Source organism: Cheilinus undulatus, linkage group 12 (assembly GCF_018320785.1).
Source record: "Cheilinus undulatus linkage group 12, ASM1832078v1, whole genome shotgun sequence".
In the NCBI taxonomy this organism is placed as follows: Eukaryota; Metazoa; Chordata; class Actinopteri; order Labriformes; family Labridae; genus Cheilinus; species Cheilinus undulatus.
Genome location: NC_054876.1, coordinates 43,543,392 through 43,568,094, shown reverse-complemented (window position 1 = coordinate 43,568,094; position 24,703 = coordinate 43,543,392). Strand labels below are relative to the sequence as shown.

Here is a 24,703-nt window from a genome sequence, read left to right as displayed (position 1 = left end):
AAAGTAGGGACAGGGCAGTGTTTACCGTTGTGTACTATCCCCTCTTTCTTTATTAACTGAAAACATCTGGGAATTGAGGAGACTATAGTTTTGGAAAAGGAATGTTTTCTCATTCTTGTGTGATCTTGAATAATAGCTGCTTAACAGTCCTGGCTCATCTTTGCCAGATTTTTTGTTTAATTATGCGCCAAATCTTTTCTGTGTAAAAAGATTGGACTGCAGGCAAGCCAGTTCAGTGCCTGGACTCTTCTACTGCAAAGCCATGCTGTTGTGATGGATGTGGTATATAGTTTAGCATTGTCTTCCTGAGATATGGAAGGCCTTCCCTGAAAGAGACATTGCTTGGATAGGAGCATTTGTACCACATTTCATTTGTACTTCTCTTTAGTCTGTCAGACAGAGCATCCGAGGAAAATGTTATTGGGAAGAGGGATGTCTGGACCGGCCTGCTTAGCCTGCTGATATGTTGTTTATGTTAAACTGTGAATAAAACATGGGTTTGTAAATGATTGCATTTTTTTAATATACAATATACAAATGTGCAATTCTGAAACAGCTGGCACGTTTTAAACTCACCCGTACTCTGAAGCATTCCTTTTTCCTTGGCGTGCCTTAAACAACTTTTAAACTGAAAATTTTAGCCCTTTCATATCAAGGGTCAAGTATGCATAACCTTCCACTACTGTCACAACTCCTTATTTTCTTAAATACACAGCGTTGACAAAGTTTTTGGTGACGAACTACTGAACTATTAGAGAAACTAAATGTTGCCTGGCAGACTGAATTCAGGGTACGGTATGAAGTTTACGGTAGAATCTATGTAAGCCACACCCACCGGAAGTACGCAGAGTTTCCCCGGGAAAGCTCGGTTTCTACAGCCGTCGTAAGTTTTCTGTTGTTGAGGAAGTGTGGGTGAGTAATTTCCAAAAAATATAAACTTTTTACTATACAAAGTATTTACGTAGATGATGAATATACATTACATTCATTTTAACACCGAGAATCATCGCTTTTTGTCTTAAATTTGTACAAAGTCAGTTTAAAATCCAAAGACGTGGTAGTCGTTGCTTACAACGTGGTTTTCTAACCTCATTGGAAGTTAGAGCTGAACATGTTTACTTACTCAGTAATAGTAACTACATGTTGTTGACATAAACATACCTTTGAAAGGTTAAAATGTATATATAAATCTGGTGTTGATCTTGCCACAAATCTAATGTGGTTAGCTAAAACTTCAGTGTGTTGTTTAGTTGTTGTCTCACTTTTAGAGACATTACATGTTACTGTAGAAATAATGTCTTATAAACTTGACGTTTACGTTTATTGCATTAACTTTTAATTTAAGACAGTAAAAGGGAAGAATATATGCATACATCGTGTTAAATATTAATGTTATAATTATTTTCATAGTGTAATTTTACTCGGTAATATAGGCCTACTGTTACATTAATATGATGCATAATATGTGTGCTTTCCTTAAATTTTGGTTTTGTCCCTTGATAAGATGTAGATATAGTGATATATAAATATTTGTCTATTTTGAACTTCTGTGTGTAAGTGTTGTAGACACACTTTTTCTTCCCTTTACTTTGTAGGTAAAGTAGGCAGGAGAATGCAGGAGGACACAACAAAGATCCCATGCATTTTAAAAACAATCAGATTTCTTCAAACTTTTATGTTTTCAAACCAATATATATTTGAAAAGATGTAAAACCAGGGCTTTATTTCTAGGCATATTTGAATGGCTGCTTCAAAACACAAGGTTATGTGTTAAAACCAACAGTATTCACACTGGGCTGGAAGAGCTGACTGGCCCATCAGTGATACTGGGTCTGTTGAGTTTCATCAGACTTTAATCAGCTCACAGAGGAGGGAACTGGCACTGTAAAGTTCGCAGTTTCCCTGGTATCTTCATTTGTCTTTTGCCCTTTCTACAGTTTAACAATGGAGAAAGTCACAGAGAAACTGATCCTGGAGAAAGCCTCTCCAAAAACCAACAAACTGGAACAAGTCAAGACACTAAAGTAGGCATGGTTTTATTATTCTCTTAGGTCTCTGAAGATGTATTGTTGCCAAAGCTGTGTTTTATTTTCTAAATTTGGGGGTCCTTTTGTGAAGTAGATGGTACGTTTAGGACTCAGATTCTCATTCATGTTCCACCCAGACACACTTGATATGTACATATGTTTTAAATTATTTGATTGGGTCAGTTAAGGCAGAAATTGAAGGCTTTTCCTTTTGATATTTTCTTAATGGATTTACTGACTTTATCCTCTTCAATATTCAGTCTATCTGAGCTGGCACTGAAGCATCAGGACTTGCCAGTCAAGCTGCTTTCCCGTCTTCAGTCTCTGGAGCGTTTGGATCTGTCTAGAAACAGACTGCAGGAGTTACCGAAGAACCTGAAGCTTCCTGTGCTCCGCTACCTGGACCTCAGCGACAACCAGATGGAGGATGTTACGACGCTGGGGTCTCTAGAGGGTTTGGAAGAGCTGAAGATGGAGGACAACCTTTATGTCACTGTAAGGACATGGCTAATCACTAGTTCATAGTTTTGGGTGATTTGTGTCATGGAGTGAATGTGAAAGACAAGATATTTCTAAAAAACAACAGTTGGGATTAATTTCATTAACCCAGCCTCCCTATTGTCCTGTCCATTAAATCCAAAAGGAATGTGCCATTGTGCCAGTTTAACGCCTAAAAACCAGTATAAAGACTCATTGGAGTGGTGGTTAGCACCTTTACATCCCAGCATGTATTTTTTTTAAATTCCTCTGGCTCTGCATGGAGTCTGCATATTCTCACTGTGTCTGTGGGTGTTCTTTGAACAGTGCAGACTCTGCAAAGACATGCAGATTATTCGAGCTGGAAACTCCAGAGCGTCTGTAGGTGTGAATGCTGTTCTATTGTGTCCGTCTAAGGAGAGGTCATCCAGGGTCGTTCCCCACCTTTCACCTGGTGTGACTGTGACAGACTTAAACGGCCAGCATCCTGACGAGGATATTTGTTGTTACCATGCGTAATGGCATTTCTACATAACATTACTGCTGTTGATAATTTTGCCTCGGTACGTTGTCAGCTATACTAGAAGCACATTTGAATAAATTGTAAAAAACAAAGCCATGTCAAATAATGTTATGTATCCATGCAAGGCAGCTAAATTCTTTTTAAATTTTTTTTAGTAAAGCTAATTCTGCTGTATCACTCTAAAAGATTATTATTAGCAGTCATACCCAAAGATTAGAAAATGCCCTTGTTATGTAATGAGTTATGGTTGCACAATATGATTGCCATGATGATTGTCAATATCAGCAGATAATAGCTTTAAAAGTTAATGATCGTATTGACAGATAAAAAAAAAAAAGATGAAGTCCAGTAGATTGTCTAATTGATGAGTTGCTTAATGATAATAAGTAAAATCAATCGAGAAGTGAAAACATACAGAGATACTGGAAAGAAATACGTAAAGCAATAAATAACATTTTAAAGGTCAAAATACCCTTTGGTTTCAAACCATGTATCTTAATTACATCTCCTCTGAAATAAAAGGTATTGATAAATATTTGATTGCTGATATGTTGACAGCAGGTAAAAAGGCTCTTACCAAAAGATGGGTGACACCTGTTGAACCTATAATAAATAACTGTATAGATGTGACAACGGAGATTTACAAGATGGAAAAGAGAGAAATTTTTCTGTTAATTTAAAACTATTTGAATTGCATTGGTCAAAGTGGGTGCAATATGTTAAACCGCTGAGACCTGATTTTGTGAACATTGCACAGTGAGGGAGCGCTTGCCTCATGCATTTTTCAGTGATCATGTCCCTTTTTTTTTCTTCTTTTCCTTAATGCATGATTGTTGTTATTTGCAAATTTGAAGATGAAAACCGCCACTTTTGTTTAGATGGATTCTTATTATTTATTCTTTTCATTATAATTGTTATTTTTCTTTTCTTTTTCTGTATTACTTTCTCTCTGGGTTTGTATAGTTACCTTTACCTGGCTCCTATGAGTAGCCAAAAATGTCCAAGAAATGCATGTCAACAAAGACCTAGAATTTGGATTAAGGTGTTCAAAGGTTTGTAGGAGTATTTGATTGTGCATAATCTTGTGATAATGTACCATTCCTTTTTCTTACCTGTAAATGTAAGGACTGTATCACTGGACAATAAAAAATACATAGAAAAAAAAACAGGCACTGGTAAAGAAAATAAAAAGACCTGTCCCCAATTCACCTTAAAAGGGATCATTAAGTTTGTTGAGTTTTTGATGGAGCCTTGTACATGTCAGTATCCCTATCAGCAAATTTAGTTTGGAAATATCAGCCTATTGGTTATCAGCACAGATCTTATACCCATCCTGAGCCCTGAACATTTTGAATGAAACTCTGTCTCCACTTGACTCAGCCTCTCTTTGCACAGGAAACACTCGGCGTTTTAAACAAAGGTGTGTCTAAATCGACTCACTGGATCTCAAGATATGTGTGTTAATTGTGCTTTCTTCTTTAGGTGAGTGATAATTACAAGATGATGGTGTTGCTACCCAACCTAAGGATTTACAATGGAAAAGACATCACCACAACCGCAAACCACGTACGCTTTGTCTACAGTGAGAACCTAATGACCAGGGTATGGATACAACCTATTCAGACTTTTTTATGATAATAATATTGTTGCATCAGTAATTCAGCTTTAAACATGAGTAATTCTATCGCATGTCTTGAATATTGCTGTTTTGGCTATTTCAGATAATTGCAGTTTGGGAGAAGAGTTTCAGCCTCCCTGATCCGATCACAGCAGAGAAAATGTCCGCCCTGGAAACAAAGTTTGTCAACGATGCACGCCGGCAGGTCAAGTTTGGACCCAGTTCAGTCAGTGATTTCACCAAATGGAGGGTAAGTTCAGGATATAAGAGATCTGGGGATCTAATACCGTTTTTTAGAATTTTTAACCGTCTCTTCTGTGTCATTTGTTTCATAGGTGGAGATTTTGGCCAAGGAGTATCTGCGGTCTCTGACCGATCCAAAGGAGGAAGCAGAGAATGAGAAGTCCAGTAAAACTAAAGAGAACTGTGTAAGATTACATGAAATTTATTTATTCATTCATGTTTTATTTAAATCAATTCAGTCTAACACGCTAAACACACGAAGGCCAAGAAGAACATTAAGGAACTTCAGAAGGTGGGCAAGGAGGGATTTCTGCACAGAGAAGTGCAAAAAGAAAACAAGTTGCTGCGTAAGTACCCTGTGAGGTTGATTTGTTTGAATCTCATAGCCTCCATGTCTTTTCTCAGGATGTCTCAACTCCCTCCAAGAGGAAAAAAACTGGTTCATCTACAGAGAACAACATAAACCTGACACCTCGCAAGAGAACGCGCACAGATCTTCCCTCCTCCCCGGCTGCAGAAAGCCCTCGTAAATCCAGCCTCCGCACCAACCTTCAGTCAGTAGCACAGACCATCAGGTTGAGTCCTCGAAAGCCCGCTCAGCTTCCTTCAACCCCGACCCGAGGACAAGGAGGAGCCTTGACACCCAGAAAAGAATTAAAAGCAGGACAAAATAAAGAAGATGGAGCTCAGATTAAACAGAAGGAGGATGTCGTCAAAAAAGATTTAAGAGCGATTGAGCTGCCGAAGAGCTGCATTAATACACAGGTATTGTAAAAAAGAAGTTAGATATTTAGTCAGGTAGTTGTAGAACTATGAAAAAGGATTACTGGATCACAAAGCAAGTTTCTGATTCCTGGTTGCTTTGGACTTCAATAACAGAAGAGTAAAAGTTGCAATAGTGAAACTTTTTGTATTTGAACGCCTTTTTATCTCCAGCTTTGTGTATGATGTGTCAATCCTCTCTGTATCCTCTCTTCACTATCTCCTCATTCCCTCCTTCCTTATACCCGTGTTTCCTTCCTCTTCCAGCCGGTGCATCTGAAGCCTCTCCATGTCCTCCAGTGTCACAGTAAACAAGACAACTCAGAGGATTTCTCTACTCAGCTGTGGGCCTGTGCTTTCCAGCCTCTGCCGGATTCCTCAGGTACTTTTGAATTTAAAAAGGATCTCTCAAAGCAACTCCAAAGCCTTTCAAATGGTCTTAGATGATCAGATTAAGAATATTTCAAATTTCTAATTAAAAGCTTTGAGTCTGAAATTCAAATACAATCTTTTCTTTTTTTGACAGGCTCTGGAGGAAGCCGACTGGTTGCTACCTGTGGTGGAGACTCTCTTTGTGTGATTGACTGTGAAACAGGGATGGTGTTGAAGAAGTATAAAGTTCCTAGAGAGGTTTGCTCAATTTATCCCCTAAGTCTACAACGTACACTATACAGTGCTGTGGATAGTATTTCTACCTTACAGATTTATTATCTTTTGCATATTTGTCACTCTTGCACACATTTTAAAGGTAGACAAAGATAATGTGACGTAGGCTAAAAGATCTCGAAGAGCAACACATTCTGCAATCTAAAGAAATTCAATAACAGATGAGAAACAAAGTCCCAGATATCTATCAGTCTGAAAGGGTTACAAAGCCATTTCTAAGACTCAAGCAAACCATGGTGAGAGCCATTATCTACAAATGGAGAAAACTTGAATAGCGGTAAACCTCCAGGAGTGGCTGGCCTACCAAAATGACTCCAAAAGTGCATACACGACTCATCCAGGAGGTCCCAAAAGAACCCAGAATGACATCTAAAGACCTGCAGGCCTCACTGGCCTCAGTTAAGGTCAGAGTTCATGACTCAACCATAAAAAAGACACTGGGTGAAAAAGGGCATCCATAGGAGAGTTCCAAAACCAAAACTACTGCAAAAAGAACACAAAGGCTCGTCTCATATTGTACAAAAAACATCCTGATGATGCCCAAGACTTTTGGGGAAATATTCTGTGGACTGACGAGATAAAAGTTGAACTTTTGGAACAAAACCAGCACAGCTTTTCATCAAAAGTACATCATACCAACAGTCAAACATGGTGGTGGTAGTGTGATGGTTTGGGGCTGCTTTACTGCTTCAGGACCTGGACCTCTTGCTGTAATTGATGTTCTCTACCAGAAACTCCTGAAGGATAAAGATTTCTGGCCATCAGTTTCTGACCTCATGCTCAAGTGCACTTAAGTTATGCAGTAGAAAAATGATCACAAACCCACCAGCAAATCCACCTCTGAATGGCTTTACAAGCAAAATGAAGGTTTAGGACTGGCGTGGTCAAAGTCCAGACGTAAATCTGGTTAAGATGCTGTGGCATGACGTTAAACTGGCTGGTCATGCTCCAGAACCCCCCACTGTGACTGAAATATAACATTTCTGTGAGAAAGAGTGGGCCAAAATTACTCCACAGTGATGTGAACGAGTCATTGCAAATTACTGCCAAGGGTGGCACAACCAGTTATTAAGTTTAGCTGGCAATGACGTTTTCCCATAGGGTCAGGTAGGTTTGGATAATTTTTCCCTTATAATTTAAAAACTACATTTTGGATATACTTGGGTTATTTCTGTCTAACATTAAGATTGTTTGATAATGTGAAACATTTAAGTGTGACAGAAGAAGTGACAAGAAATACTTGTTCACACCACTGTAGGGTCCTACCTAGAGAAATCCCTCCTTTTTCTCATGTTCTTGTGCTCGGGACAGTCTGAAGCTGGCATGTTAGAACAGAAAATGTGCATCATAAATAATCTCAAGCTTCTAGAAATAGCTAGATATGTACGTGAGGATGAACAGCCCAAACGGTCTGTGGCATGTCATGATCTTGGTTGTGTTTGAGGCGTTCATACCATGTTGTTCATGACTGTTTTTCCTCAATACAGGAGTTTTTCTCCCTGGCCTGGTCCACAGTGTTGATGTCCAGAGGGGGCGGAGCCTCAGCTCAGCACTGCAGCATTCTGGCAGCTGGTGGTAAGAGAGGACTCGTCAAACTAATCCACCCCAGAAACAACGTGGCCTACGGAGAGTTTAGAGCTAGCCGCAAGTCTCTGTCTGTCCTCCGCTTCAACCACCATCAAGGAAACTTCCTGTTCAGTGAGTTATTATTAACCAGTGTCATCAGTTCAGATATTTGAACAGCCTTTCTTTTCAGAGTTCATGTGTCCAGTAAATAAAAGGATAATCTGACTTAAATTAAACCCTGGTCTTTTTTAACTTCTTGCAGCGGGATCATACGATAAAAAGATAGTGTTGTGGGACATCGGTGGAGTGGACAGCCAGTACAACTTTAAAGTTGTGTGAGTATTTTATAGCAGTATTTTATAGCAGAATTAAGTTTCAGTACTATTTATTTTATCAAATATTTGAGTTTGATAGTTTATTTGGCCCAGATACACAGAGTACCAAACCAGCTACAGTTTCATGAATCAACCTTGTTAATAAAGCTGTGATATTAAGCCAATCAGAGACACTTAAAACTCAACATAAAGTAAAGAAAGGTCTGGTAGAGCATAATTATTCCTGTTTAGTAAAAAACTACTGTGTGTATCTCTTGAGAAGCAGTTATTGATGCTATGATTATTTCTGCTCTGTTTGTCTCTGCAGTCAGCTTCTGATGTTGGAGGTCAGTGCCACCCCTCTGCACCTCTGCCTCCCCCCGAAAACCCCGAACTTACACCTCCTGACGGCCTGCGAGGACGGCCTTCACTGCTACAACACCCAACTGGGAACCAACAACAGCACAAAGAAGTAAAAGCATACTCACTGTGTCCAGATCCTTGTATTTTTTGTATTTTTAGACAATCCCTCCCAGATTTCCCAACAGTGATGTTTATATTGTAGCATTTTGTGATATGGTGCACTGATAGATCTGCTGATAACTAGAATCTACAGATTGATGAACTATCAGACTGCTGAATCATTACCCTATACCAGGAGATCTTCTCATACATAACTGTATTTTTCTTTTGCCGATCCAAGAAGCATTAGAAGTATTTCATGCTGTTAGCACTGTGAGCCAAATGCTAATGCTACGCCAAAGCAGGGGTGTCAAGCTCAGTCCCAGTGGGGGCCAGAATCTGGATTTAACAGTGTCAACATTTTAAACATAAACTGTCATATGGGAAGTAAAAAACAACTTAGCTCTGATGATAAAGGATGTTCAGATTTTAAAAAGTCAAAATGATGTGTTAAAAGGCAAACTTATTAATTCAAAAGTTCAAAACACAAAATTAAAAGAAAAATAGAATGTAAAAAATAATGTATAAGGCAGAGATATGAGACCAAAAGTCAAAATCATGAATGCAAAAAATCAAAATATGAGATGAAATCCACAACTGTGAATTTAAAAGGTGAAATATGAGATTAAATTAAAACGTGTGAGTTTTAAAGGCTAAAATATGAGATAAAATTCAAAATTATGGGTGTTAAAGGTCAAAATATGAGATAAAATTCAAAATCATGAGTTCAAAGGGTCAAAATACAAGATATAAATAAAAAATGTGAATTTCATAGGTAAACTATGAGATGAAATTAAAAATTTTGAGGTAAAAAGGCTAAAATTTGAGGGAAAAAAAATCCCCATCATGACTTAAAAGGTCACAGTATAAGACAAAAATGCAAAAAATATTCATTGAAAAGTTTTAATTTATAACACATTGAATTGAATTTATTTTTTGATTTACTTACATTAAAAACTCCTATTAGTTTTAACAAAAAGGTTAACAAGAATACATGAAATTAAGGGTGACAATTTTCTTGGAGAGAGTAGTTTGAATTAAAATGAGTGAATGTCATGTGACCTGGTACAGTTTGAAAGATTTTTTAAGATAAAAAGTGAATTATTAGTCATTATTTTACCATGAACTCAAATGAATTATCTTTGAAAGACTTTTTTGCTGTCAATGATAGTCTTTTGAAGCAAATGGGTATTTGCAGGTCAGACAAGACAACAAAAAAGGAAAAGCATAACTGGGGCTGACCGGTCACATGGGATGTGTTTGTCTTCTCAGCAGGTCAAAAGAAATGGAGATAACTTTCCCCATTTATAAGAAGGAGGACAAAGACACCAACTACCACACCATAGATGGGCTGAGTTTCCTTACTGAGGACATTGTCGGTAAGTCGATATGGAACAACATGAAAATTTCATATTTTGATTACAGTGACCTAAAGTATCAGGGGTATCAGTGTTATCATGGTGTTGCTGAAATTTGCTGAAAATGTTCAAAAAGCACTGCTGCGTCACTCCAAAATCATTTCATATAGTTTTATTTCAAAGAAGGGGCATAGATGACGTAGTGGTATAAGGTGCATCCCATGCTCCTGGGCGGCCTGGAAGTCCGGTCTGTACAGGGTGTCCCAGGGTCTAAATCTATTCGGTGTAAATAAAGGTTTTTAAAAAGTATGAAAAAGACTTGAATGCAAGGCTATGAAGTCTTAAATTTTGTAGCTTTTGAAATTTTCATTTTGAAACTGTTTTTCTATGTTTGTTTTTTCAATTTTATTTTAATCACTCCAGCTGTCAGTGCATCCTCAAAGCTTAGCTCCGTCTCTAGTTTGAGCTGAATTGCAAAACTTTTAAAGAGGTACTTTAAGACTGCAGTATGGCAATTCTGGGTCATTTCTAAAATAAAAGATCCTGCAATGTCTGTGACCTCATGGTATCAAATTGAGGTCTTTTTCCTTTTCCACATAGTCTTAAAATTCTCTCAGAAAGCTGTATTTTCATACTACAATAACAAATACTACTGACATTTTCTCTTTTCTACATTGTTAATTTTTATCCTACAATCAGCACAAAACATACAAAACTGTGCTGCTAATGAAACTGGTTCGAGGTCTTAAAAAGTACTAAATGTGAAGTCAGATTTTCTGCATGTACCGTGCTGTGGCTGCTGTCCCACATGTCTTTCCCCCACTGTCTCCTCCCTGTTTCAGACTCTATCCACTGTTCTCCTCTATAAGCAAAAGCATAAAAAGCCCAAAAATATATCTTTAAAAAAATTGAAGTTCTATATTAAAGAAGAGAACATCAAAAAAAATTGGCAGCACTTAAATGTTGTTTTGTTTTGTATAAACATTAGGATATTAATATGTATAAGTGAACATGAAAACCGTATCAAATATGCATTAACAAAGCTACTTTGGTGATAAAGTCAAAATTGCCCTTGGGCAGAGTGTTTAGATGTGTTTTATATGTGTTTAGTTGTGCTTGTTTTTCACCTGTTGTACAGTGATCCCTGCTGGGGTTCTTTTGCTCATGTTTTTAGTGGATTGTTATTGAGAACCATGAGTGAAGTAATCCACTGAGTTAGGGTTCTCGCCTGTGACTTTAGATGCTCCTAAAGGATGCATTGTTTCTATTCTTCATCAACTTGCATTGCTTTGAAAAGAGGTTGACTCTCTGCTTTGTTTTTGCCAGAGGAGACCCACCTTGCCACAGGTTTTCAAAAGTACCTGCAGCTCTGTCATATCTTAAAACATTAAATACTGTAAGAGTTTAATTTAACTGTATGTAGTGTTAAATTAAATGCTAGGAGTTTAGTTAACTTTCAATGTTGCTGGTTATTTTACTATGTTGTAGAGGTTTGACTTTACCTGAACAACTAAACCAAACAATCAAAACTAAGCTCACAAAAATGAAACCTCTCGTTGGCCACTTGAGGGCACTGTTGTTTACTTTGATGATAGTTCCTGTATAAGGAGGCTGTGACACGTCTGCTGTTACTTTGACAGTGTTTTTGGTAACTACATTCAGCTTAAACCATGTAAGACCAAGTGTTAAACTCTGTGGTTATTTCGACTCTTCGTTTTGGGTCTAATATGTCAAAACTGTGACAGTTTCCCTTGCTTTAGTTTTCTTTTCTTCAGTTGCATTAAAATTAGGACCAATGCCTCCTTCACATCCTCAAACATCTCCTCTTCTCCTTAAACATTGCCTCTTTTTTAATGATCTTTTAACTCTGATGTGTGAATCTGTCAGCCTCCAAGAACTACCTGCACAGCTGTATTTACTTGTGGAGCTGGAGCAAGACCATGACTCAGCGGCCCGGTAAGAACAAGGAAGTCTGTGCTGTGGTTCTGGCTGAGCTGCAGTGGGCCAGCACTGAGATCCCATACCTAGCTCTCAACACCTGTCCAGGCAAGTTTAATCTAACTTTTGATGTTGACTTTACAAAGCTTATTACTGTAGCTATGAACGTCCTTTTATGGTCCAAACCTCTGTTTATATGCATTGTTTCAGTTTAATTCACTTCAGAAAAACTGAGTCAAAGAAGTTTTGTGTTTGAGTTAATTAACACCCTTTTGTTCTGTTGTTTAAAATTGTACCGTGTGTTCATTTCTTCTTTTTTAGGCCAGGCCTACATAGTGTGTGGTGATGACAAAGGAAGGCTGTGGACATACCACGTCACTGACTTGCAGAAGAAAAATTTCCAGGCTGGAAAACCCATCCGGCCTACTGAGGTAATCATCTGCAGTAATTTTCCTCTATTATCCTGTTACTCTAAAAACCCTGCTTTTACGCGGTATTTTGGGAAATCACATTGCATTGAGTATTTTTCTTCTTGGTAACATTGTACATTATACTCCCTGAGTTATCGGCTGGAAAAGCAGTCCTGAACTGGAAAAATAGCTCATCTGAACTATGGATTGGATCAAAACTACTTAGAACAGTGAAAGTATAACTGTTACCTACTGCTGTAAACAGTCATTACAGTTATTTTACCAACTTTTTTGTCATCTGCTGCACTTACCTTGGTTGTATGTCTTTCTTGTCAGGGAGGATTGCTGATGTTTTGGGTGTGCCCACCTCCCAAACACAGTGGTGTAGATGAGGGCTGTCCAAACTATGGCCAGAGGCCCAAATGCAGCTGGTGGTCCATTTTATTTGGACATCAGCCAATCCTTAAAATATAATAAGATGAAACATTAAGCTTGTGCTTGACTGTATTGTAATTTTTTGTTTTGACACTCAATAAGGCTGCTGTAAACAAACATTTTGACAAGAAGAATTGTCATGCATTTTCAATGACTAAATTTAACCAACAATATAAAACACATTGACAACCAAAATTATAAAAAATACCATGATTCATGACGCCCCAATGAAAAAGCTGGAAAGCTGTAATATAGGCTGTTTATTTATCTTTAATCACATTCATTTCCTGAGCATATTTTAATCTACACTTGATTTTTTTTACTAACTTAAATACAAATAAGATTAAGGTGAGCCATTATCCTTTGTTTTTTCATCATATGGCTCCCAAGAAAAAACGTTAAGACCAAACTGTTTACAGCTCTGATTGTCTTCTTGGTTGTAATGTTGTGGTCACAGACTCACATCTCCACAGCTCTATCCTAAATTAATTATTGTTAATTAGAACTAATTTAAAAAGCTTTTAAATAATGGAAACTAAACCTGGGACTGTAACTCATGCTGGGGTGACATTAAGTTTGTGTGCACACACAAATGGATAGAAAATATTTATCCTTTCAACAACATACCCCCAATTATTAAATCTACTTGCATTAATATGAAAGATGTTAGGCCGCTTAACTCCGTATCTCACCACTCAGGCCTGAGGAGTGTCAATTAGCTTAGTTTGAGTGGTCAAGACCTAACACAACTGTATCTTAGGTCTGAAAATGCTATCAAATCTCTAATATGGATAAATAAAAGTAAAAGTTAAGAGTGTTTTTTACTCCCAGATATATACGGTCCCACAAGGTACACTCAGTGTTTGTGCATCTTTATCTTTTGTGGATAGTTTTTTTGGTCATCTTCTGTATTTTATTTTTTTTAATTTTATTTTATTTTATTTCCCTGAGCATTTGAGTTTTATCCCTACTAAGTATATTACAAAAAGTGAACTTAAAAAAAGAAACAAACCTGCATTAAATCTAATGAAAAATTAAACTAAAATTGAAAAAAAGAAATCAAAGTGAAAAAATTAAGGACAAATTAACAAACAAACTATTAGAACCTTGGGTGACAGACCATCTTGGAGGTGATATATTTATTTTTTATCCCTGTGATCATTTTAATAATTATGCCCCTCTTGATATTTTTATATTCATTGATATTTTATATTTTCCCCAGATCAGCTTTTATTACTTGTGCTAAAGTCTCAGCATTCCCTCAGTTCATTTTTTGAACTTTTTCCCTCCTTTCTTTGCAAAGCGCTGTCAAATTCAGTTATAGCGAGATGCCATGACCCTGAGATTAACTTGTACTTCACATAAACTAAACAAATGCAACTCTGCTTTCTGAAACTCAAAAGTATGATCAGCAAATAATTTTAAAAGGCTTATTTTATCTTAAATATGCAATTGAAATAATAAAAAGATTATTCAGTCATTAAAGATCATAAAAGCATAAATATTTTTATATTAAAAAACATCTGAAATTGCAACATTTCACTAAGATAATAAAATATCTACTTAAATATGTCTGCAGAAAAAAACTCTTTAGACTTTACCCTGTATTTCCACAGAGGGGGAGTGTGTTGCTATCTCATACATAAATGGTCAGTAACACAGCTCTGTTGAGCATTTATTCTAACAAGCTAACACCCTCTGACGTTAAGACCTATTGCAGAAGCCACATATTTTGTTACCATGTTATTTCATCCATTTATATTTATATTTTTATGAATATAATCCTTAATAACTGGGTAGTCCCTTAAGATTAAGATCCCTTTTTTTTCAGGGTAGACCTGAGTAAACTAATCAATGTTGAAATCAAGGCGTTAAGAGAATCTAACTCCACTTTTATCATTTGCTTCTGTCGCCACCAGTCGCTGATGCTTTCTTGTGTTTTCGGCAGGTGTTGGGGTGGCCGGCCCCAGTGAGGAAGGGTCTCGGAAAATTGGAGGGACCCTCCATCAACAGCGTGACAATGGACCCTGAACTCAACTTCCTGGTGGCTCTTAGTGACAAAAACATGGTGATCGTGTGGAAGCGAGAGGAGTCCTCATGAGCTAAATGAACCGAGAGACTGTGAATCATGAACACATTGATACAAAAGAGTATTTTGTTTTGTATCCACAAACATTGGAGAGTTTACCAAGTAATGGTATTTTTGTGGTAAGACAGAAGGTATTGTAGACTGAAGATTGCCTCCTTGGAATTACAGAATCCACAAGAAGACAGACTGTGTTGGATTTTTCCTCCAAATTTCCCCATGATGTGTTGAAGGAAATTTACTTTTATGGGAGTTCTGCTGTCAGGGCAGGAAATGTTCATTCTTTAATGCAGATGTCGACCTATAACTCAATTTTCTGCGGTTGAGATGGACACATGGCCTTTGTAAAAGAATCACAGCTTTGTGACAAATAATTTGATGTTCTGTTTTCGTATCTTTAAAAAAAGTATAAAAATGACTGTTTAAACAGCTGTCAATTTCAGCATCTGATGCGTAGCAGGAAAGCAGCTCTAAATATGAGATAGCTTTTCCAAAGAACTTTTAAGTCTACATTTCTATGATCCTGCACCATGGGTTGCATATGCTGGTTTCACTGTAATGTTCGATTTCTTGTTTATTTCTTTGCTTTTTGTTTTTATTTGAAACTAAAAAAGTGTCATTTGGAAATGTTTTTAGTTTTTCAGCTGCTGTAAAATTCTGCAGGTAAGTATTTGTCAAATTTCTAGAAACATTACTCATAATCAGTTTGCTTATTTACCATAAAAACTCCAAAAGGTCATGAATATGCTTTTATTGCATTGTAAATGTTTTCATTTTTAGTGTACATATTTATGTAAATAACTGTGTTTAAACCCTTCTGCGATTTTAAGGCCAGTGTTCAGACCTTTGTTTTAATTAAACTTGTAGTTTTCTTATGACAATAAGAACTGCATACTGCTGTGAGAAATAAGAAGTTGAACATCAAACCCAGCTCACACTGGTAGGTTTGGAGCAAGATGACAGAGTGTGGCTTTCTTTATTAACCATTGTTATACAGATAAAGTCAAGACTGAGACATGACTCATATTTTCTTGACTCTGTTTTTGTAGTTTTGATGTCTGCTGTAGATCATTTTTAGCCCTACAAGCAGCACAAAACAGTGTACATAGTTTTATTTAGCCTTGCTGAGCCCCCCTTCTTCACTTTGGGAATCACTGTGCATTGGAACACACTAAGTTTTCATGTAAAGCTGTAAAAACACCTTATTCATAAAAAAGCACATTTTTATTTGTAATTCTTTGTGTTGAATCTGGATATGAATTACTGATAAGAAGACCGGTTTTACCGGTCTAAGTATCATGTTTTTAACTGTGTTATTGGTATTGTAAGGGATTTTATTTGTATTTTATTTTGTTTACAACTTGTGAATTAACCTTTGAGAGTTGCATAATGAAGCCTCCAAGCGATGATTAATGCAAGACAATGTGTTCTATGTACTTTTCGATAAAAACACTTCACAGTGTTTCTCTTGCGAGTTAATGGTCTTGGAATATTTCATATGATTACATTTAAGACCCAAATACCTTTAAACCATGTCCTTAATGTTTTGACTTTGTGTTGCTGAGTAATTACTTGATCAAGGTGTCCAATATCTATTGGTAAAACTAGACTTAGACTTCTGTCTAAGGAAACCTTTTAAGCATCTTGAATAATTAAGGATTGTTAGGCCAATTAGCATGACATTTATTTTTAATTAAGAGTTACAATTGTTCAAAAGGATGACTCAAGACACCAGGTGTTGCTTTAGAAATACTAGTTTGTTGCCTAAGAAAATCTGTCATATGCAGAAATTATACCAAGAGGAAGATAAGGCAGGCAAGCCCAGCGAAGTGTTGACTTCTTGCTACCCATTGTTTGGCACAGTTGACTTGTGGAGGGGAACAGTAAGGATTTAAGTGGGGTTAGGGATGTCATCGCTGAGCACTTATCCTTTCTGTACAGTACAGGTATCTTGTATTTGCTTCAAATCCAAATAGGGTAGATTTTGTATGCTTCACTAAATTTTTAAAAGCAAAAAAGTCAAAACAAGGAGGTTCTAGCTCTATCATCAACATGAAACTGGACATTAGTTTGGCTTTGACAACACATGGCATTGCAAGAGAATGATTTCTAATTTTATCACAAACAGCGGTTGCATTATACCTGAAGTCATGCCTTTTAATGACCAAACTAACTGGACATTCATATTGTTTTATTATTGCACATTAAGGAAAGACAAGCTCCTTAGCTATATAAGGAAGCTACTCAGTACTTTGAGATAACTTAAAATAATCTACTTTTTACTTGTACTTGAGTAGATTTATAAAATAGTATTTTACTTCTACTTAAATAAATTTTAACCAAAGTAACTAAGCTTGATTGCAATAGTCTTGTACTTCTTCCACCTCTGCTGATGAGATCAGGGACTTTTGAAGTAAAATTAGATCAGTTAAACCAGCATGCTTCACAAGAGAAAAAATTGACTCAGGGTGAAAAAGAGGGGCCAGTGGAATACCAAAACAATACTTTGTTCTCTGGGTCCTGTGGTTGATTTACATACACCTTTTTATATGCGTTTACATTGTAAGAAGACCCTAGTTAGGGTTTATGTTGCAAGTTATTTGTGTTCTGGGTGGTGAAGTTAAATGGTGGATGCAGAGGCCTGGAGGTTAACACACATGGTTTGTAAACACTCATGTGTACCTACAAACATCTTTAAAAATGTTGCTCCATGTCACTTTGACACAAGTCGACTAAAATACCCGGAATTGTTGTTTACCCACGGAGTTGCTCCCTTGACAGTTAGTTCAGTACAGTGGTGAAGGGGGTTGTTGATGAGGGTTAGCCCCGCCCCGATGTTGCTGATTGGCTCAACCGCCGTGTCGTCACCACAGTTCTCTCTGCCACTGGCCAATACGCACAAAGCCCTTTCTGTACCCTCTCTACTGTATTCAGATACGTGCCTTTGTGCACCATTACGAAGCGACCCCAATGGCCTCGTAGCAACCCTCTAATTTCGCTTTCATACGGGAACAGGGCAGTCCTGTTCGCACTCACAGCTCGTCTCGAAATGCGTCCGGGATTGGCGGGCATAGCGGCGGAGATGCTGAGCGGGGCTACTTGCATGGCCAAGCCGAGGCTCGGCAGCCTCTTGCTGTCTCCCCTCACCAAAACACTGCCGCCGATGTCAAGCACGGGGAGCCGCAGATTTCGGTCCACGTCTTCTATGCAGGGGTTTTCAGAGCTGGCCAGAGAGCGGTCGAAGACTGTCACGTCGTTTTATAACCAGTCTGCCATTGACGTCTCCGCAGAAAAGGTAAAAACGGGACTTTATGCCGGTATACCCGTGTGAAACTGCAGAACTACTACTGTAGCAACGAGGGCGTTAAGCTAGCTCTAGCTTGATGGTACTGCTAGCTATTAGCAAGGCTTGTGCTGCTTTCACTGACGCAGAAAAGGCAGTAAACATGGGTTTCTCCTGCTTTGACGGCCAAACCACGAAAAGATTTTAATAATAATACGCACTTGAATGAAGTTTAAACTTTTAGAGGAAAATTAGATAAGACATGAACCCGGACTGCTCTTTTTTGAATTGGAGAAAAGTGTCGCCAAAAACAGGCATCCTTTAACCGATGCATTTCCAAATAAATAACAATTATTTAAATTATGATTTCATAAAATAGAATAGCCGTTCTAAAAATGAAAATAGCATATTTAAGTTATTGTCTTAGTACAAGATTTACGAAAATTGCCAAGTAAGCCCATTTCTATCGTTCAAACTGCTATTTGTTAGAATGTTCCTATGGACTTGAAGGCACCGCCATAGTTCTTCATAGCAGCATAATGTGTTAGCTGACATTCGTTAATATTACTCATAGTAACACCGTTATATTGTAATTTCTCCCTTCCCTTGCTTCCTTTATCATTGAATTAGCAGCACATTGAAAGGTGTTTACTGTGATAGAACCACAATGCTGCTATTTTTCAGAAAAAATATCAGAGATAATTGTATTTGTTGTAGCGATGAATGTTGACCCAATTAATGGGAACCTTTCTCATGATGTGGCTGTTTCAGTTCTAGCTTTGTTAACTGTAGATATTCATGCCATAATATATTCTGTTCACCTATGATATAGTGAATCTCAAACACCTAGCACTATTTATAAAAGCTAGAAGTAATGCAAATCTATCTGCATCTCTATTATACACATGGAAATGTATTTTGTAATAAGGATGGCACTTTCCCATAACTATAGTTCTGCAACACACTCCTTCCAATTTTTGAAAAAACTTTTCCTTCCTGTTTTTCCCTGTAGAGATCATTCTAATCTAGAGGAACAAAAGTCACATGTATTTCTTTGTTGAAATGTTCTCTGCCTCATTTTGTTTAAAAAAGTGCAAAATTTCTCATATATATTTGCAGCTATCATATTATGCTAAACATGTTAAGCCAATGCACTGGTTAGACACTATGTCTATCACCAGGCAGATCCATTGTGCAAGGCTCAAATCAGAAACTTCTGTGCCCTGACTGAAAAATTACCAGTCCAATCTACATCATTTGGGAACAACAAGGCTGTAGCATCGGGTGTGGTTCAGTTGCAGCTCTGATTAGCCAACATTTCTTTACCAAAAGAAGAGCATAGAACCACACTGAAAGCTTTTCTTGGTGGGAAAGATATTTTTTTGCTCCTCTCCTGACTCACTTTAGCATGAGTTTGATTTGCCACCTGGCTCCACTGCTAGTAAACACAGACAGCGCCTGACTATCCTGCTCACGTTATGTAGTTTAATTGCCTGGGTTGCACATGCCCTAAACATCATACATGTAGTCCTTCTGATAGGCCCAAAATGCATGTGACAGACAGAACGTTGGTCCAATCACCTGCTGAGATGCTTTTCAGAGGTTCTCCCCTTCCCAAATGCATACTATGGGTGGTTTCCCCGATGGATGTAAGACTAATCGCATGGGGTGGATTTATGTAACAGTCTACCTGGCGTGTCAGGTTAACACTACAGGAGTTTGCCAGCAAAATTTGATAATCTCAAAACTATAAATAGCCTATTATTAAGTGCCTCTGGTTTCTATTTTTGTTGTGATATTAGAACAGATACTGATGTAATTTGATTCATACCCTAGTTAAACATTTTCTTATTGTGACAAACCCTTTTCCCAAAAGGTTAAAAGGATACAACTGCATGGTGACTGTGAGTTTAAACAACAATCACCATCTTCTAACAGAAGTAGTTGTTTTATGAGATTGAATCTGTAGAAATGGCCTAAAAATCCAACAGTGTGTTACTGCACGTAGCCTCTGATTTCCAGTCTGTCTGATTATAGTTGGCTGCTGTGTTTGTCTTGTGACTCAAGAGTCACACATTATTCTGGTACAGCGGTTGCAACGCTGGAGCTGGGGCAGCAGGATGAGGATGAGTTTTAGGGTTATAGAAGGTAAAACTGACATTGCAGGTACCTTGATGTCAATGTCATTAAACCTGGAAGAATGAATCCTTTTACTTTTGGTGATATCATGACCTTTTCTCCACACAGACATGGTCAGGTCAAATTTCCACTTAGCTCATTGTGCATTTGTGCGTTCCTTCTCTGCACAGAAGCAAATGTCTCTTCTCTGTTCTTGAGTAAACACTGTCTGAGCAAAGTAAACACAGATTTTGAAATTATATGCTGTGTGATTTAGTCATATCAGTCAGGATGAAATTACATGTGATATAAACCCAGGGATCCATCTTAATGCATGGGTTAAATACTATCACAATGCATTCTGTGTGCATTTATGCTGTTAAATTCTAAGAAAGAGAAATAGAGGGATACATTTCCTTGGCTGGCTCAGCTACACACACAAAGCTGTTAAAAGCTGTTGCATAAACCCGGCCCTAACAAACATGAAACCTCCTCCTCTCCTCATTGAGACATGCCTTACTGATTACTGCAAATTAGGCTTTCTTCCTCAATTAGATTTAATAACTTAAGGCTTCTGCATAATCTTAATACTAAATCTACAGTTTGTTTTTGCTGCGTTTACACCATAGCAGCATCTAACCCCAGGGGAAATCATGCTCATCTGATAAAGTGCTGTCTAGGGATCATTTTGCGCATCAATTTGTCAAAGGTGTTCCTATATTCATTGAGTCAGTGATCTCATTAGAGCCCTCTGATTAAATCACTTTGCTTTGGTTGACTACCTGGTGTTTGGAAGCAGGTCACATGGTTCTCATGAGTATCAGTGACTTTTGATGGCTCGGCTCAGCTCAAATCCCCTAATGCAAAAATCCACTTTTATCCATTCATTCATTTTCCTTTCCAGTCACTATTACAATATCCCAACATTGTGTTTAAGTACTACTTTAGATCTGAATACCTGTGAATAACTCATTGGTTGATATTAATGATGTGAAATAAATATGTGATAAATATGTGATATAAATGTCTTTGATTTGACTCTCCTTGAGCTTAGTTTCTAAAGCTTCTGATCAAGATCTATATGATTGCTGATGATATATTTAGGCATGTAGACAAGGTCAAGCTGATGTGCTATAGTTCAAACTGAGCCTCAGAATGAGATTAAAAGGGGATTTAAGTGACTTTGAATGGGGCATAGTTTTGTTGGTGCTGGGTGGGATGGTCTGAATATTTCACAAACTGCTGATCTACTGAGATTTTTGTATGCACATCCATTTGGGGTTTACAGAGAACTGGAAAAGAAAAAGAAAATATCCAATGAGAACCAGTTTTCAAGGCCAAATTCCCTTGTTGATGGCAGAGGTTGTAGGAGAATTCCCAGTCAGGTTTAAGCTGATGGAAAGGCAGCAGTAACACAAATGACCACTCTTTACAACCAAGGTGTGCAGAGCATCTCTAAACCTGTTAAACCTTGAAGCAGTGAAGCTACAGCAGAAGATTAGACTGGGTAGTACTTCTGTCAGCAAAGAACAGGGAATTAAGGCTACATTTGCATGGGCTCACTAAAATTGGACAATAGAAAACTGATGTCTGCAGCAACATTCAAATGATAAAGCCAGACTTGGAGGTTAAGCAACATGAAAGCCTTCCAGACCACTAACAACCACAGCACGTTCAAAATCAGCCTTTTCTCCATGTTGATGCTCTGTTTGAGTTTGAGCAGACCATTATGACCATGTCTATGTGCCTTACTGCAATGGTTGCTGCCATGTGATTGGTTGATTCGTTATTTGTTGGCAAAATTGGGAAATCGCCAGTCACTGTTAAAGATTTGGGGTGACCAATCATATATCAGAGGGGCCCCGGCTACCACTGGCTCCCTGCCTGCTCACAATAAGAACCACACTATGTGAAGCAGACAGGATAGATGCTCACAGCTCATGTCCACTTTAAGACACAAAATGAAGACAAACTCCACTCCAAACATTAAAGGAGAGTAGGTGTTTAAGAAGGATTATGGCAATATGCTCTATACCGGAGCAAATGTGTGCCTCTAGTGCTGTTTGCTGCTGTAATCCTTTAGTCTTTATTTATCAAGGTTCTAAATAGTTATCCTGTTGTTTTCAGGGTGTTAACCATTAATATTACCATCTTAGTTCAGTCATGAAAAAGGGATGTCAGCAAAATTGTCTTGTCAAAATGTTTGTTTGCACAGTTAACAAAGCAGCACAGCTCAGCTAATGTTAAGATCTAGTAGTAATGCAGTCAAGCACATGCCTGGTGCATATAAGATACAATTTTGGGCTATGATAAAACAAATAAGAAGAGGATGGTGGATAGAATTAGAAACTGGAATGAGAGAGCCGGGGAAAAACATGCTGGAAAGGAGCCATGGGCCGGAGTTGAACCCAGGCCGCACAATGGGGCACAACCTAACCACTAGGCTATCTGAGCACCTCCCCATATTTCATTCTGATTTTTGTTTTACTACAGGCCGTAGTTTGGATACCCCTGATTTAAAACAAATCCCATATTGATAACAAAGTCTCTGAATGAAGCTACCTCTGACATAAAGAAACGCACCTGTGAGTAGCTAGAACACTAATTTATCTGGGTGTGAAACCTGTTTTTGTCCAGTAATGTGTTAAAATCTGAACAGTTCGATTGTTAGTGTTTGCTCTTATGAGGATAGTTTATTCATAAGAGGAATTTTGTTTTCATGAAATGAGTTGCTTATGTTTAAAACAATGGAAAAATAAACACAGGATGAAGCAAGTTCAAGTGTGTAGTAACAGGACTGACTACTTTTTAACATTATAGCTAAGCCTACACATTTCTTAATGAGAGTTTCCAAGAAAATGTTAACACCTGTTTCTTTTGTAATTAATGTTTATGGAAAACAAGTTTTCACTGTTAGTTGACCCCCTGTTTTCACTGTTAATGTGTATGTGATCAGCCATGTTAATATCTCTCCAGGCTTCAGTGCGACTGACCTTAGCGACCCTGCTGTATTCTGGGAAGTCTCCTGATGGACATCACATCTTGGTAAATATTTCAGCCACACTGAGAGAGATGCATAGTCTGTATTTGATGAGAAGCTCTGGTCTCTGTGAATCTTTACTCAACTTCTTTCTGATTTGATGTGTTTGTGTGACCTCAGAGCAGTGCCAAGTACCTACACAAGGAGCTGCCTGTAAGGATTGCTCACCGTATCAAGGGTTTCCGTAGTTTGCCCTTCATCATAGGTTGCAACCCAACCATTCTTCAAGTGGTGAGTACACAATTCAAGACTCACAAACCCACACAACACTACTCTTCCTTTTTGTGGCGTTGCCTAACGTGTCAAAGGGGCAGCATCAGCCCTGCTGTAAATGTTATTATAAGAATGTGACAACTGGGCCACAGCACAGGAGAACAGAGGCTGAACTTTAAATAGATGTCACTGAATTAAGGTGAACGCTCTCCTAAAGCGCTTTCACAAAAGGAGCTGTTACCTATTAGCCTCCATTGTTCCCAAGGATAAAGGGTTTCCCAGGACTCAGAGGCTGGAGCAGCATTCTTCAAAAGTTGTTTTTTATGGTGTTACCCATCATTTCCACATATGTATATGACTGATGTTTGTATATCAGTAAATATACAGTGGATGCTTCAGAGTGTGTGACAAAAGGATGTAAGGCATCTTATTATAGATGGAAATAGGGATGTTCCAATACCATTTTTTCCTTCTCAATACGATTCCAATATCAAAATGTTGGGTATCGACCAATACCGAGTACTGATCTGATTCCAATGTGAACTTTCTGGACTGACTGTGCAGACTAACAAAATATTTTAGACCTATATTTGACTCAGAACATGGCTCAACAAATAGAATTATAATGTACAGCATCTCTGTGACCCTAAAGTTGTTTTCCTGCTGATAAATGAGTTTTACTGCAAAGTATTAAAATAACAATACAGGGGCTGCATCACAGGCTCTCTGTCTCTCCATTATGTTCTGTCGTTATTACGGGAAAGCCTGCAACTGGCTGATAGACCCTCAGAAAGGGTAAACAATATGGCGTTCAAGTTCAAGTTAGCATTTGAGCTAGTAGTAATAAATGATTGTGATTCAATTAGAATAGATAAAAAGACGTTTGATATCAGGTTTACTGGTGTGGATTTAATCATTAAAGTCCCCAAAAGTCGCACAAGTTCCAGGCTCGCTGAAAATGCGGCCGCAATGGATTGAAAGGCATCAAAAGCGTCAATGGGAAGGCACGACGGCTAGCTTCAAGAGGAAAAACAAGTAAGAGGCAACAATTTATGGTTCAAAAGTTATTTAACTTTTAATAAACTGTGTCACTTCTTGTTGTGAACAACAACATTGGTCTTGAAGGCATTTTAACGATTACACTCAGAGAAAAACTGTCCTGCA

At 37.9% G+C, this 24,703-nt stretch overlaps 2 protein-coding genes across 2 annotated transcripts in view; both read left to right on the top strand.

Annotated features, from left to right (window-relative positions):
• Positions 1-864: 864 nt before the first annotated feature.
• Positions 865-16,347, top strand: lrwd1 (leucine-rich repeats and WD repeat domain containing 1). The gene is made up of 16 exons (XM_041800731.1): positions 865-912; positions 1,938-2,024; positions 2,288-2,522; positions 4,510-4,629; positions 4,749-4,895; positions 4,981-5,073; positions 5,294-5,653; positions 5,918-6,032; positions 6,177-6,280; positions 7,804-8,014; positions 8,145-8,217; positions 8,525-8,668; positions 9,931-10,037; positions 11,904-12,062; positions 12,276-12,385; positions 14,748-16,347. The coding sequence occupies exons 2-16, from the start codon at positions 1,945-1,947 to the stop codon at positions 14,898-14,900; spliced, it is 2,211 nt and encodes a 736-aa protein (XP_041656665.1). The 5' UTR covers positions 865-912; positions 1,938-1,944; the 3' UTR covers positions 14,901-16,347.
• Positions 16,348-17,810: 1,463 nt separating this feature from the next.
• The window catches only part of bckdk (branched chain ketoacid dehydrogenase kinase), a 32,061-nt gene continuing 25,168 nt past the window's right edge, over positions 17,811-24,703 (top strand). Inside the window, exons 1-3 of the mRNA XM_041801228.1 lie at positions 17,811-18,180; positions 23,263-23,331; positions 23,447-23,557. Coding sequence (XP_041657162.1) covers positions 17,935-18,180; positions 23,263-23,331; positions 23,447-23,557 — 426 coding nt within the window. The 5' untranslated portion in view covers positions 17,811-17,934. The remainder of the gene's footprint in view (positions 18,181-23,262; positions 23,332-23,446; positions 23,558-24,703) is intronic.

Excerpts from the sequence above, each read along its gene's own strand:
- lrwd1 (XM_041800731.1), top strand. The coding sequence starts at position 1,945 with ATGGAGAAAGTCACAGAGAAACTGATCCTGGAGAAAGCCTCTCCAAAA. Across the intron at positions 5,654-5,917 it reads AGAGCTGCATTAATACACAG|CCGGTGCATCTGAAGCCTCT; the intron begins GTATTGTAAAAA and ends TTCCTCTTCCAG. Across the intron at positions 6,281-7,803 it reads AGTATAAAGTTCCTAGAGAG|GAGTTTTTCTCCCTGGCCTG; the intron begins GTTTGCTCAATT and ends TCCTCAATACAG.